Source organism: Bombus huntii, chromosome 15, assembly GCF_024542735.1.
Source record: "Bombus huntii isolate Logan2020A chromosome 15, iyBomHunt1.1, whole genome shotgun sequence".
NCBI classification, from domain to species: domain Eukaryota; kingdom Metazoa; phylum Arthropoda; class Insecta; order Hymenoptera; family Apidae; genus Bombus; species Bombus huntii.
In genome coordinates, this window is record NC_066252.1 from 2919948 (window position 1) to 2933542 (window position 13595).

Sequence of the window (13595 nt, forward strand, 5' to 3'; positions counted from 1 at the left end):
ATGGCAGCAACAGGAGCATTAACAGAAGATGGTGGAATAACAGATAGGAAAAAGGAAGAAGAATAGGAAGAGGTGGCGACAATGATGGAAACGAAGATGAATAGCAACGCACTTTCGATTCACTTTCTCGCATGTTTTCCAGCTGTTTAGTCCCTTCAAGGTGCGATTCATATTGAACTTGGAAACATTCTATTATGTATACTATATATGTATAATCAATAATTTTTTATGTTAACCATTTGTAATATATTTTGAGAAACATTGAATGTTTTGGAAAAGTGGCATTTCTTGACAATTTCTTAATCTACTAAATTCAAATAAAATATTTCTAACACATTTTTGCAAGTATTGAAACTCTTGGAAAAACAAAACTTTTTTTATAAATTTTGATTCATAAATTAAACTTTTCGTCAGAGACATATACCTGCTAAGAATAATCAGTGAACATGTTGAAATACCGAATACCGATATTAATAGCTACAGAATAGTTACAGAATATATTGACCTTTGTATCATAGTAATCACGAGTCCGTTACAGTACTCTTATAGAACATTTTCCTCTTATTTATGCTTGTAAACAAAGTTTGGTCAGAAAAACTGGGCACCCTATATGATTATCAACGACAGTTTTGTTATGATGGAATTGTATTTATCTGAACCATGTAGATACTTCGTGTAATTGGAATTTATTGATTATACATACCATTATCCACGATTGCTCGTTCGAATAATAGGGATTTAGTTAATCAAACATTAAATCAAATTTTCCTGCAATTAATGGATTTCAAATAAACGTAGTTCTATTATATTAAATGATTCAATTGCGACAACGAGATTACGAAAATCACTGACCATGTTAAACATAACAATTTCGTTCAACAAGGCTAAAACAAACAATTGAAGAGCAATAGAAAATTCTTGCTTCTTTCACATCTGCCCTGTTTCTTTTTTAAAATTCAACAACTCGTAGATCAAAATACAATTTCATCTTAAACAATTTCGTCCTAAAACAATTTCATCAAACAAAAAATCGAACGAAAAGATCAAATTTCTGCTTGCTTCCTTTCCAACTCGAAGTCCAAAAACTTACAAAAATGACACGTTCAAAAGCACACTCGTATCATAGCAAATCGACCGAAACTAACATCACACAAACATCCACCCAACACCAACAAACACCTACATTCGAGTGCTCGCGATTAAGGCCATAGTTACAGCGAATGCGTATTCAGACGAACTGGCGTTCTGACGAACGAAACATCTGAACACTACGACGCGTACACTTATACAAATCTACAGGGTGGTTGGTAACTGGTGGTACAAGCGGAAAAGGAGTGATTCTACGCGAAAAAAGAAGTCAAAAATACAGAATAAACATTTTTTTATTTTTTTTTTATTTTTTTTAAAATCTACAGTGAGATCCGTTATAACGAGACGCGATAAAGTGCACGCGTACCGAGCGGAAATTCAAAGTCGATTTTCTCGAAAACAAAGCCTCAAACGAAAAATTTTTATTCTATATTTTCAACTTCTTTTTTCGCGTAGAATCACCTCCTTTCCGCTTGTACCACCAGTTACCAACCACCCTGTATATACATACTTTTAATTGTTGAAAATAATAAGAATAATATAAATTGTCGATTACGTCGACACATTGAGTTCGTCAGAACATCGAGTCGTCGAAATATGCATCCGCCTTAATCGTAGCCTAAAACTCCACCCAATACAGTCTGTCCCACAAGAGTGGCGTACTGGCGATATCCACGAAAGTTTATATCTAATGAGACAAAGATCGAGTTTATATCTAACGAGGTCCTATCGAATAAGCCTTGCCTTATAATATTTCAATTTCGTTTAAAGTCTACATTATTGAAAGATTATTGAAAGATGCATATGTTTGAAGCTATCGTCTACGATGACACTGCGTTGGACTAATCGTCCGAGTCATCCGATGCAGATCTCAAAAAAAATGTTTGGTATTACGAAATCCAAATTGAAAGATGTTTTAAAGTCAAGAACTCTAATAAAAGAAAAATATATTCGCGCGTTCGTAAAATATATAGGGTACTACCTGTATCCGTATCTGTGGCAGGCTGAAAAATGAGTAGAAAGCGTGCCGAAACTTTGCCAAATTCTCCAATTTGCCAATCGATAACACAGAAAATTGGACGTGTTATTAAGTAAAAGCGTATTAATAGTTTAAGTGTACTATCGATCCATACAAAATTATTTGCAATTATATTTACTTTTGTTGAGGTTTATATTAAAATCCATATTAAATTTTGTACAAATATATTCATTTTCGCTGAGATATCACCAATACGCTCTCGTAGGACAGACTGTACTCCTCTGGCGTTTATCCCTCGACCAACGTTGGTGAATCGATTGAAAATCTTTGCGGCCGGTTCCTCGAAGAGACTGGAATCATCTCGATGCGATCGGCCGTTCGCGATGCCGACGAAGAAGGTGGCATTGTAAGAGCGCCTCTGATCGTTGATCGAGAAGGTGGCAGAGTGTCGCGTTCGAACGAAGAAGAGGAGGAGACGCTTATCGTGGCCGGGCCGTGACGGTGCGTGGCGGCGTGTGCACACGCGTGTCGTTCGTGTGGGATCAGATTATCGGTGTGTCAGTGCGAAAGAAGACAATTGACTCGCAGCCGCCGTCGTGCTTGCCGGGGGCCTTCTGACGTCACATCCTGTCCTCTAGCTAGTCGCGATCTCGTTTGGACCACGGCACATCAAGGTACGCAGATTCGTGCGTCCTCAATGTTTGGACGCAGAAAACTGTCACAGACCGGCCTAGCACGTGAGATCCGACCGCATCTCGCCGATCTGCTCGATCGTTAAACTTTGTCTTTTCCTCTTTTCCCATCTTCGTACTTGCGCTTTGCTCTTCTTCCACGAAGCGACCACACAATTCAAAACGTGAAACGTGCAGAATGAAATTGGAGGATGTGGGTACAGGAGAAACCTACTTCGAGAGTGATCTGTTTCGGTTGGATTTTTTATGTGCATTATGGGCGGGGGAGCGCCGTTGAGAGCGGTGGCTAGGAAAGTGTGTGGTACGGTGAAAACCGAAGAAAGGACTAATTAGAGTGTGTAATTAAGTTGAGTTTCCGGGACAGTGTGTCAGGTGTGAGTAGCAGTCCAGATTGATATTAATGATCCTTGTCGATGGAAGTGCGGATTTGAGATTGGTTTTTAATTAAATTTTTCGACCGTTTATTTGAGAGTAAAACTGATGTACCATAATTCAACTATTCAGTGACCGCGCTAATTAACTACATTTTTTAAATTTTGATATCACGGTAGATTAATTTCTTAATTTTCTTCATTTCTTCGTATTCTTAGATTCTTCAGAAATAAGACGATTAATATTGATGGAATTGGTAAGCTTAGTTTTATATGGATCAATTGGATTTCGTTGAAACACGTATGTATTTAAATCGTTGTTTAAAATTAAGTACCGATTTTTCTGCATTTCCTAAAAATGATTTGCAAACAAGATAGATCGATAAAAATAATACAAATATTTTCATTCACGAACGTTCCTTTCGAAATTTTCTTTACTTCGGAAATCGTCGTTGATAATGGTGCTACATTCTTGATTAAGATTAACTCTCTGCTCTCTTACCTGATACTATTCTTATTTTCTAAAAATAGTTACTAAGCGTTTGTTTTTAAATTAATGAAAGTAACATCACGATCTTTTTAAGACGAAATTTTCAGCAATGATTTTTGCTATACCATGCACTCTGTGCATTTTTGCACCTTTAAAACTAAGATGCACAAACATCTGAAATCTACCAATAACAATCCTAGATTTCTTGTTGAAACTATTTGTTTAATTGTTCACATTTCCCAAAAATTATTCCTAGAAACGATTGTACGATAGATGTATAAAAATAACACCAACATTATTTTAACTACTCGATATTTTTTGCAAAACAGTTCTAGCACTCTGTTCTCTCTTTCACATTTTCCAAAAATTATTTCTAAAAATTATCAAGCTATAGAAACTAATAAAAGTAACTCTGGAATTATCCTAACTTATCCGGCATTCTCTATACGAAACCTTTTTTGCTTTCAACAATCCACAACAACAGCATTCTCTAAATAAAACACGAAATACTAGATGAACGTTGCCCGATTTTTCAGCAAGAAAACAACGATGATCGACCACAAAAGATGGATCTTCAGAATCCTCGTTTGGGCATACGTTTACGCGATCGTTTCAGCGAATTTAACAGATTCGTCAGAGATCGATCTGTCTAACGAAATGGACACGTCCACTACCACGAAGAGGACGTTTCCTGACAGGTGTCTCGTGAAAACTGAACCAGGACCATGCAAGCAGAACGTTCAGAAATGGACGTTCATCAAGACTGAAGGAAAATGCAGGACTTTTCTTTACGGTGGCTGCTTAGGAAACGAGAATCGTTTCAATTCGGAAGTCGAGTGTCTTTACCATTGCGTGGGTGGTCCTGAACGTAAGGAAATACTTTGATTACTTTTGTCATTTATTCAATTATTTGAATATCGTGATTGGATAATGTACTAGAAAGAGATGAGGTAATTGGAAGGTACAAACCGATTAGTATAAAAATACAAAAATAAAAAGAGATAGTAAACTTCTATTAACATCGATACTTCCAGAATAATCAATACGTCCAATTGCTAATTTTTTACAGAAATTTTATAAATTTACAACGATGCATTTTTAGGCGTTTGAATAATTTTTTTTTTTTGTATAACATGTGAATGAAATTTTTTCTCCTTGTATTGCACATTCTTTTTTATATAATCAACTAGAAAAATCTTTGCACAGTTTGTCTCCTGAAAGAGACAGATATCACGTAAAATCGTAGAACGCAGTAAACTAAAAGATGCCACGGAAAATTTTTCCATGATTTAATTTTGATAAAAACTTGGTGCCTTTCCAGAGAAAATGTAATTCTCGTGGTATTTTTACTGAATTTCTGGTTTCTTAGATACACTGCCACCTTATTTGATCACAAAGGGAAACGTATTTGTAACGAGCACTGCAACCACGAACACACTGCCTTCTACCACGGCCATCACTCCACGACCAACGTTTACACCGCCGGAACCAACAAAACCACCTGTACCAAAGTACAAAAGAGGAAAGGTGAACTAACTTCCCTAAATCTGCCTCAAAATCTATGGCATACGATACAAATATATTTAATTTGATTGAGACAAATAATTCAAATATTTCATAATATCACGGTATTAACTATAATTAATCTAATAATTCATCGCTTAACAAAGGAAATGATTAGGATAGCAAATTTGTTAACGAGAGTACACTCAAAGAATTACTCGACAGGAACTAACTTTCATGGAGTCTGGCTACGAGAAGACTTTTATGTTCGCGCAAAGTAACACGTTTATTCAGCTGGACGGTAGCGGTATAAAACCTTTTCAACTTCGGTGAGTAATCTTAACTATGCTTCAAAGAATTTTAAATTGTACGCATGAATCACACGAAGGACAAACTGATTAACGACATTAGTATATAAATCCTTCCGTATCTTTAACATTGAAATTGAGAAATCTGTAAAGAATGGGATCGATCAGTTCCACTTTTGAACAATTTATATAATCAAGCCAGTGTCGAGTTATCAATCTCTTGATACAAAAATACAAGAAATCAACGTTAATAGGAAAATCCTGATCCACTATTTTAAATATGGCTCTAATTTGCAGACTGTGTCGCGAGATATCTTTCAAATTTCGCACGAAATTACCCCATGGTCTGCTGGTCTACCACAGCGTGAAGGATCGACCAGAGAGCTTAGACCCTTATGCTCTGTACGTGATCGTAGAGAAGGGCCAGCTGAAAGTGGTGCACGTGTTCGGAAAGCGGTCAACCAGCCTGACCGTCGGCGAGGGGTTGAACAGGGACGAATGGCATAGCGTTCTGGTGAGAATCGACGTCCACGGAGCGAAATTGATCGCCAGGGTGGACGATAAACAGGAGGAGACGACGCTCGAAGTTCTGGAGCACGCAGTCAATTACGGAGTGTCCGAAGAACTCGCGTCTGTCGTCCTTATTGGAGGTAATGAAACTTATTTTTTACTTTTGATTTACTGATTTCTGATTATATATCTTTAACAGAAGTTTAAGCGTGAAGAGTTTAACGAAGTAAACGTACATAATATGTATAGAGACCTACCTAATACATAGATACCTACGTGGTACTCACTGAAAGAAGCTTAGTTAACCGTACAATTTTTAATGAGTTTCCGTATTTCTGTTTGTAATTTGCATTCGATTAATTCATATACTTTAATATCACGAGCGGTTCTTCCTCTATAAAAAAATGTCCCGAAATATTTAAATTATTGCTAAAGCCAAGAAAAAGAAGAGACGATCTTGTCGGAAAACTCAGCCAATAATTTCAACTGATTCTAAGTCGCTAATAGTCCATTGATACAGCTATAAACAGTGAGAATTAAGAACAATAAGAAAAGAAACCTTAGAATATATTAAATCAGTTTTCTCACGAATTACACAATTTTCGTTAGGGTTGAGTTCCGAGGAGAGGCTGCACGGCGTGAAATATATAATAGAATCGTTTGTTGGCTGCATAAGAGATATGGTTCTCAGCTCAGGCAAATCGGCCAGCGATTTGTTGCCCATTCAGCCTCTGATTGCCACGAAGCACGAAAATGTGAAAGAGGGCTGCATAGACAAGTAAGAGACTCGTTGAAACATATTACGATAATTGTTATCGCTATATTCGAATGATTCGCTTGATAAACAAATTTCAGATGTAGAACACGAGAGAATCTCTGTTTCATCTCGAGCCAATGTGTGAACCACTATAATAGTTTAACTTGCGACTGCTTTGGGACGAAGTACGAAGGAGAACGATGCGATGTATACAGTACGTAAAAAGAAAATAGTCCTTCGTCGTTTACTTACATCAGGAAAATAAATAACTCGCTTATAAAATGATAATTTTATATTTGATCATAGTTATAATTATAGAATTTTTATTTATTTAGAAATATTAGAAATTAAAGTTTCCAATGATTTCTATCCTATATGATAAGTTTATTGATAGATAGAATTTATTATTTATGGTTCACCCGATATTTCCTAGGCCATTTATCCACGATACTACATAATAAAATTTTATTTCCATGAAATATAAACGTACAGAATTTTTGTTTCTCGAAGAGTCGAAAGAATTTCATATATTTAATTTAATTATTGACCGTGTCACTAGGATATGAACGTAAACAATATATTTTACCTACGAAGGATTAACATATAGAATTTAGACTCAAACTTTTGTCCAAACTTTCTGATACATCTTGTATAAAAGAATGATATATTTCAGCGGCCACGATCTTAACATTAAGAGGTTCTTCATACGTCTCGTTCCGCGTTTACGATTGGAAGGACAGAGTTCACTCGTCTGTGAACAGGATAAGCCTTGCATTCAAGGTACTTAATAAAGAAATTTTTATCTCCATCCGTAAAGAAATTTCTCTAATATTTCTATTAACTTTTATAAAGACAAAATGGGACGACTCGGCTTTATTTTACGCGTCTGGTGAAATCGATGGGACGCCACACTACATAGCAGCATACATCATGAATGGATCAGTTCACGTTGCATTAGACTTCGGCCACAAGTCGAAGATCACGACGAAACTAGGCGATTATATCACCTCGAACCATTGGAATAATTTAACGATATTTCATAATGGATCTTTGGTCTTCGTTAGTTTGGACGATGAAATCAAAGTGCTTGAAATTCCTGGCGAGAATTATAATATGATCATCGATCCTGAGATCTACATTGGCGGTGGTCCTGAATTGCACAAGAAGAAAGGCCTTCGGTCGTATAATAATTTTGCAGGTACGAATCTTTGTCAATTATTATAATACTTAAACTACAGCCAGTTACTTTGAAATTTTATATATCAAATCAAGGTAATTTCCATTTTCACTAGAAAAATTGTAAATTATTCATCCGCTACGCGATTAAGAAATATCAATTTCTCTCTTCTATATGTCACTTTATCAATTTACTTTTCATAACTTTTTAAGGTATAATACAGGGAAATTAGTCGGACAGTTACTCGAAAGAAATTTATCCTTTGAATAGGACCATAAATTCTTTAAAATTGACGACTCTTTTTCCAAGTTAACTTTTGCTCGTCTAAGACCTGTAGCGATTTTCATATTTGATATTTGATTCCTTTTTAAGTGTCAACAAATTTACATGACTCGATCACCTAAGAACATCTTGTCGCTGTCGTTTAATGATTCAGTGATCTGGATACGTTTAGAAGACGCATATTTATAGCAGTAGCACATGCTCGTATGCCGACTCCAAAAGATCGATAGAAATCGATTGAATTGGTTTCAGGTTCGCTGAAGTACGTTTTCTTCAACGACAAGTCCATTATTTATGAGCTGAAACGTTCCAACCCCATGGTGCATTATATCGGTGTATTGGCGCCAGAGTATTACGAGGCAGATGTTGATGTGATTCCAATAACGTATCCGTTCGCGGACAGCCACATTTGGTGGCCAATAGCACGCACCGATTCCCTTAAACTGAGCTTCGACTTCAAAAGTTCGAAACCGGTGGCTGTGGTCGCGTCAGGGAATGTGACAAGTAATCGTAGTCTTGGATACTGGGAGGTATGTTACGGACATCTTATTCAAAAACGATAAACAAGACGAATAGATTCGTTCAGAAATATCAATTTTTCTAGTAAAGTTATAGACAAATTTTCTAGCAAAACTTGCATAGTAAAGTTATTGGGGAAGTGTTTAAGAAACTGCGATTTTCAAAAAAACTTATATACATTAATTTAGCATATCATCTATAACTTTACTCTACTATATAAATTTATACTTTGTTCGTTGGAATCCCATAAGAATTCTATTTCACACTTGCTGCCTTTAGTATCGAATTATAAGATTAGATCATTCTATAAATAATAGTGTCTCGTTTTTTAGCCAACCTTCGAAATAAAATAGAATTTAACTGTTTTAATTTTAATCCAAACGATGGTTTCATTATTATTTAAAGTTTGCTCAGATTCTTCGCATTATTCTTCCAATGTAACAAAATTTCAAGCTGACTTCCTTCTACCTCGATGTAGAATTTCGATTAAAAAAGACATTCTAAAGTATCATCAAATTTAAACTGTCAAGTATCGTAAAGTAACAGTATCTTTAATTGCCTATTACGATTTACGAATTTACAAATGATCAGCTGCGCGTGATAAACGACGAAATTCGCTTTCAACTGATCCCGGTGTTAACGGAGAACATCACGGTATCCACCGCCGTCAAATTTCCCCCTTACAATACCTCTTGGCATGCGGTCGAATTGAATTACACGAGAGGAGAGCTCAGTGTCCTGGTGGATTACCGGAACAAACACAGCAAACTTTTCTCCATGGCGTTCGAATTGGGCGACAAAGTTATCATCGGAAGTGGAAAAAGTAACGCGGGTAAATTCAACATTTTTTTTTAGAAACTACGTGACCAGAACGTTAGATTATAACGCGTTGCACTCTGCCTCAGGTCTGGTTGGATGTATGCGTGAAATACAGGTGAACGACGAGAGAATAGAACCTAGACACGTGATCAATACCGATAGAGTGATCGGCGAGGTAGCCTTGGATAATTGCCAATTCGTCGATCCTTGTACCAGGCCGAACACTTGTGAACATCAGGGGAAATGTTCGGTGACAGAGGACAGAATTACTTGTGACTGTACAGGCACTGGCTACATCGGGAAAAATTGTCACTTTAGTAAGTAAATTTGTAGATTTATTCGAAATATTCGAAATAACGTGAAAAATTGCATTTTTAATTAATCTGGACTATCTCATCCTATGCTGCAATACATTTTTTGCCGCTAGAGTATTAATTTCTGTTTTGTAAAGAAAGAAAAAAATAATAATCAAACATTACGACTACTAAAATTTTTTAAACAAACTAATCTTTTCCAAGAATATTGAAGCTCGACTGAGTAGCCAACAACGTAATAATCTATTAGGCTGTCCGAAAAGTGTCTTTCTTTTACAGACACGTCTTTTACGTTGTGATCTTTATTTTGATAGTGCAAAATGGATCATACGTAATTCGATAAAATAACATAAAACGGAAAATGTTGTGCATCCATTATTTCCTTATAAAACGAAAGAAACTTTTCGGACGACCTAATATTATAGCGTAATAATCTATCGTGGTAAGAGAATTAATAACGCGAGTAAAAAATGATACAAAAATATGTAAAATTTCAGCTATATACAGAAAAACCTGCGAGGAGCTAGCATTATTGGGATATACCCAGGACAGAGCTTACACAATCGACATTGATGGAAACGGTAGATTCCCTCCAGCGAATGTAAAGTGCGAGTTCCAGTCTATCGAGGACTCGACAAAGACTATAGTAGAACACAATCTGCCCTCGCAAGTCGATGTTAGATCCACTGCAGAATCCGATTTTTCTTTCGACATCAAATACAGAGAGTTCACTGCAGAGATGCTACAAGAATTGATCTCACATTCGTTGTACTGTAGTCAATACATCAAGTACGATTGCTACAAAGCGCCATTGGAATTGCATAGTGCTACGTGGTTCATTAGCTCGAAAGGAACCACCGTAGACTACATAGGAAATGTGACTAGGGGATCCTGTCCTTGTGGAAGTGAGTATTAGACTTTCACATATTCTATTCGTTATTCGTTAATATAGAAATTAATTATAGCATTCTGTTCATTATATAAAAACCATATTTTAACGAGAATCCATATAATATAAAACGTTTCAGAATGAATTAGTGACTTTAATTATTTCAATCGCGTGATTTTCCGATTTATACGGGACACAAGAAATCTTTATTTAGAGAAACTATGCAGCACAGAAGGGTTAAAAGTGCTTTTTATACTTCGTAAAATAAAGAAGTGAAACAACAATTATCATAAGAAATACTTGAGATTTGATATCATAGCAAACGTTATAACGATTTTATATTTCGTATCTTCTACGTAGAAATGGAACTTTCGTAAATAGCGTTCTATTACATTTTTGATTGGAAATTATCGTAATAATCAATAAAGCTGGCAATGCATTAATATTAATGAAATATCGATTTCACATTTATGTTTAGTGAACAGGACATGCGTCGATGCAAATCTAAGCTGTAACTGTGATGTTCTCGCCGGAACCGCAGGAAAATGGCTATCTGACGAAGGATATTACGAAAGACCAGACTCCTTAGGCATCACCAGTATGGTGTTTTTGCAACAAAAAGATCTCGAAGACGATGCACAGGGACGAATTACTTTGGGACCGTTAGAATGTGTCGAAACTAGTAAGCGATGTTTCTTTATCAAATTAAATTAAACTGTTTAGAGTAATTGGTTCTTTAGATTCAATAGCTCTCATGACGCATCTTTTACATTCTACACCGATTCGTAGATTTACAAATTTAATCGCACTCGAGAATCGTTAACTATCGTTAATTATTACGTTCGTTAATTTTTAGATACACAGAAATACGTTGTCACTTTCACGACCTCGCAATCATACATCGAAGTGCCTGGTTGGAGGAAAGGAGATATAGCATTCAGTTTTCGAACAACTGGAGAAAAGGCCATTCTTCTGTATCAACCACCAATTAGAAGCAATTATCCATCCTTCATGGTTGCTTTGACTTCAGAATTTCGATTGACGTTTAACTTCACTCTAAATACTGGTACTATCAGGGAGTTAGAGGTGCAGAGCATAAGAAAATTGAACAATGGCGACTGGCAAAAAATCTGGATCGACTATAATGATTATCACGTTAGATTCATGATCAATACCGACTATCAAATGGTTGAGTTGTTACCTGAAGAAGAGTTTGGGCCATTCGAAGGTTCTATGTTTATTGGCGGAGCCACCGCGTGAGTATTCTTTTTTAAAGTGTCTTTAAAAAAAAAAAAAGAAATATAGGAATATTTAAAGAACGAAAGGTTTATGGATATTAAAAACATTACGAGAATGAGACTGAATATTAAAACAGTAAAATATTATAAACTATTGGAAATGTTTGAAAATTGAGAAAAGGAGGGAGAACAAAGTACTGTAGAAAAATTAGAAACCTTTCTCAAAAATACCTTAGAAGATAACAAAACCCACGAATTGTTAATGCATATCGTGGAAACCGAATTACGTATTGTGTTAGTTTTTCGTGTATAGTATATTCTCTCGTTTTCGTTAATAATCTCCCAGCTGATGCAACGCTGATTAAACACTAATTGAGAAATAAATATGCGAAAAATTAAAAGAACAAAATATTAGAAGAATTAGAGAAACAAAAGATGCTTAGAGATTTAAAAAATATTAGAAAAATGAGGCTACGAACATAGAAAATATTAGAAACTATTAGGATTGATCGTCATTTGAAATTCCATTCAAAAATGAAAAATATCTTCATAGTTTCAATGACTTGGCCAAAATAAAAGAATAAAAACCGACTCTCGTTTCTTAGAGAACACTTGAGGACTTCTTCAGTTCGCCAAGGACTCATCGGCTGTTTCCGTGGTTTGGTTGTGAATGGGGAGATTTTAGACATTCACAGCTACATGTCGGTCCACCTATCCGAGATCATAAAGGACTGCAAACCCTCCTGTCAACCGAACAAGTGTCAGAACGGTGCCAGATGTGTAGAACTGTGGAGCAACTTCGAGTGCGTCTGCGAGAACAAATGGGCTCACCTTGGCACCTATTGCGAGACGAGTAAGCTTCTGCAGCCAATTTCAAATCTCCACTGTCTCCTATGTATTTCCACATTTTATCTCTCGATTCTCGTTTTATCGATTCGATCATTTAGATATAAACAACAAGGCCTTGACATTCACTTCCCAAGGTGCGTTTCTCAAAAAGAATTATTTTGGTAAGGACGAAGAAAGCGAAGAAACGGTATTGTTGAAGAGTATACTGTTACAAAATATTCTGATCAACTTGAGGACTTATGATACTCATTCGTTGATCTTGTATGCGAATGATCACTTGAATAATTTTGCTCATCTTTACATCTCGAATGGCACCAGTATAGTGTATCTGTTCAACGCTGGTAATGAGATTAAGAACATCACCGTGGAATATCCAGGTAATTAAAAGGGATATTTTATTAGGAATATTATTTCAGAAATATTTTGGGCTCTTTATCGAACCTGCTGCAGTCCGCGAATTGTCCCAATCTTACTGTTATTTTAACAAACGGAACATAGGAAATTATCTTATTTTAAAATTTCATTTTCATAGTATCAATTTTTTGTAGTCGTATGAAAATACTATTAATAATACGAACATTAATATTGTAATATCGGAAAATAAGGATAGAAATTTTTTTTCCGGATTACTTACAATTTATTAATATTAAATTGAATATACAAATATAAACTGGACAGAGAACGATATTTATTTAACGGAAACTAAATGCAATACTCGTATCTATATCAAATAACTTTACAGTTATTTGACCACTCTCGTCACAACGAATCTAACACACACACTCTCTCTTTCTAACAACTCTATCAAT

At 35.7% G+C, this 13595-nt stretch overlaps 1 protein-coding gene and 1 long non-coding RNA gene across 10 annotated transcripts in view; one reads left to right on the forward strand and one right to left on the reverse strand.

The window, feature by feature from the left end:
- The window catches only part of LOC126873769 (uncharacterized), an 89885-nt gene that overhangs the window by 62684 nt on the left and 13606 nt on the right, over positions 1 to 13595 (reverse strand). The gene's annotated exons all lie outside the window — the stretch shown is intronic.
- LOC126873689 (axotactin) overlaps positions 1 to 13595 on the forward strand; it is a 31169-nt gene that overhangs the window by 3884 nt on the left and 13690 nt on the right. For 4 of the 9 annotated variants that reach the window (XM_050634792.1, XM_050634795.1, XM_050634793.1 and 1 more), the window contains exons 1-17: positions 2924 to 2994; positions 4158 to 4489; positions 4991 to 5148; positions 5350 to 5453; positions 5730 to 6082; positions 6552 to 6720; positions 6798 to 6913; positions 7373 to 7479; positions 7552 to 7897; positions 8411 to 8688; positions 9269 to 9509; positions 9583 to 9813; positions 10308 to 10715; positions 11178 to 11381; positions 11556 to 11955; positions 12543 to 12790; positions 12885 to 13163. In XM_050634792.1, the coding sequence (XP_050490749.1) occupies positions 2939 to 2994; positions 4158 to 4489; positions 4991 to 5148; positions 5350 to 5453; positions 5730 to 6082; positions 6552 to 6720; positions 6798 to 6913; positions 7373 to 7479; positions 7552 to 7897; positions 8411 to 8688; positions 9269 to 9509; positions 9583 to 9813; positions 10308 to 10715; positions 11178 to 11381; positions 11556 to 11955; positions 12543 to 12790; positions 12885 to 13163 (4030 nt within the window). In that variant the 5' untranslated portion in view covers positions 2924 to 2938. Of the gene's footprint in view, positions 1 to 116; positions 161 to 2757; positions 2995 to 4157; positions 4490 to 4990; positions 5149 to 5349; positions 5454 to 5729; positions 6083 to 6551; positions 6721 to 6797; positions 6914 to 7372; positions 7480 to 7551; positions 7898 to 8410; positions 8689 to 9268; positions 9510 to 9582; positions 9814 to 10307; positions 10716 to 11177; positions 11382 to 11555; positions 11956 to 12542; positions 12791 to 12884; positions 13164 to 13595 lie in introns of those variants that run through there. The other 5 variants (XM_050634799.1, XM_050634800.1, XM_050634794.1 and 2 more) reach the window with 4 other exon arrangements.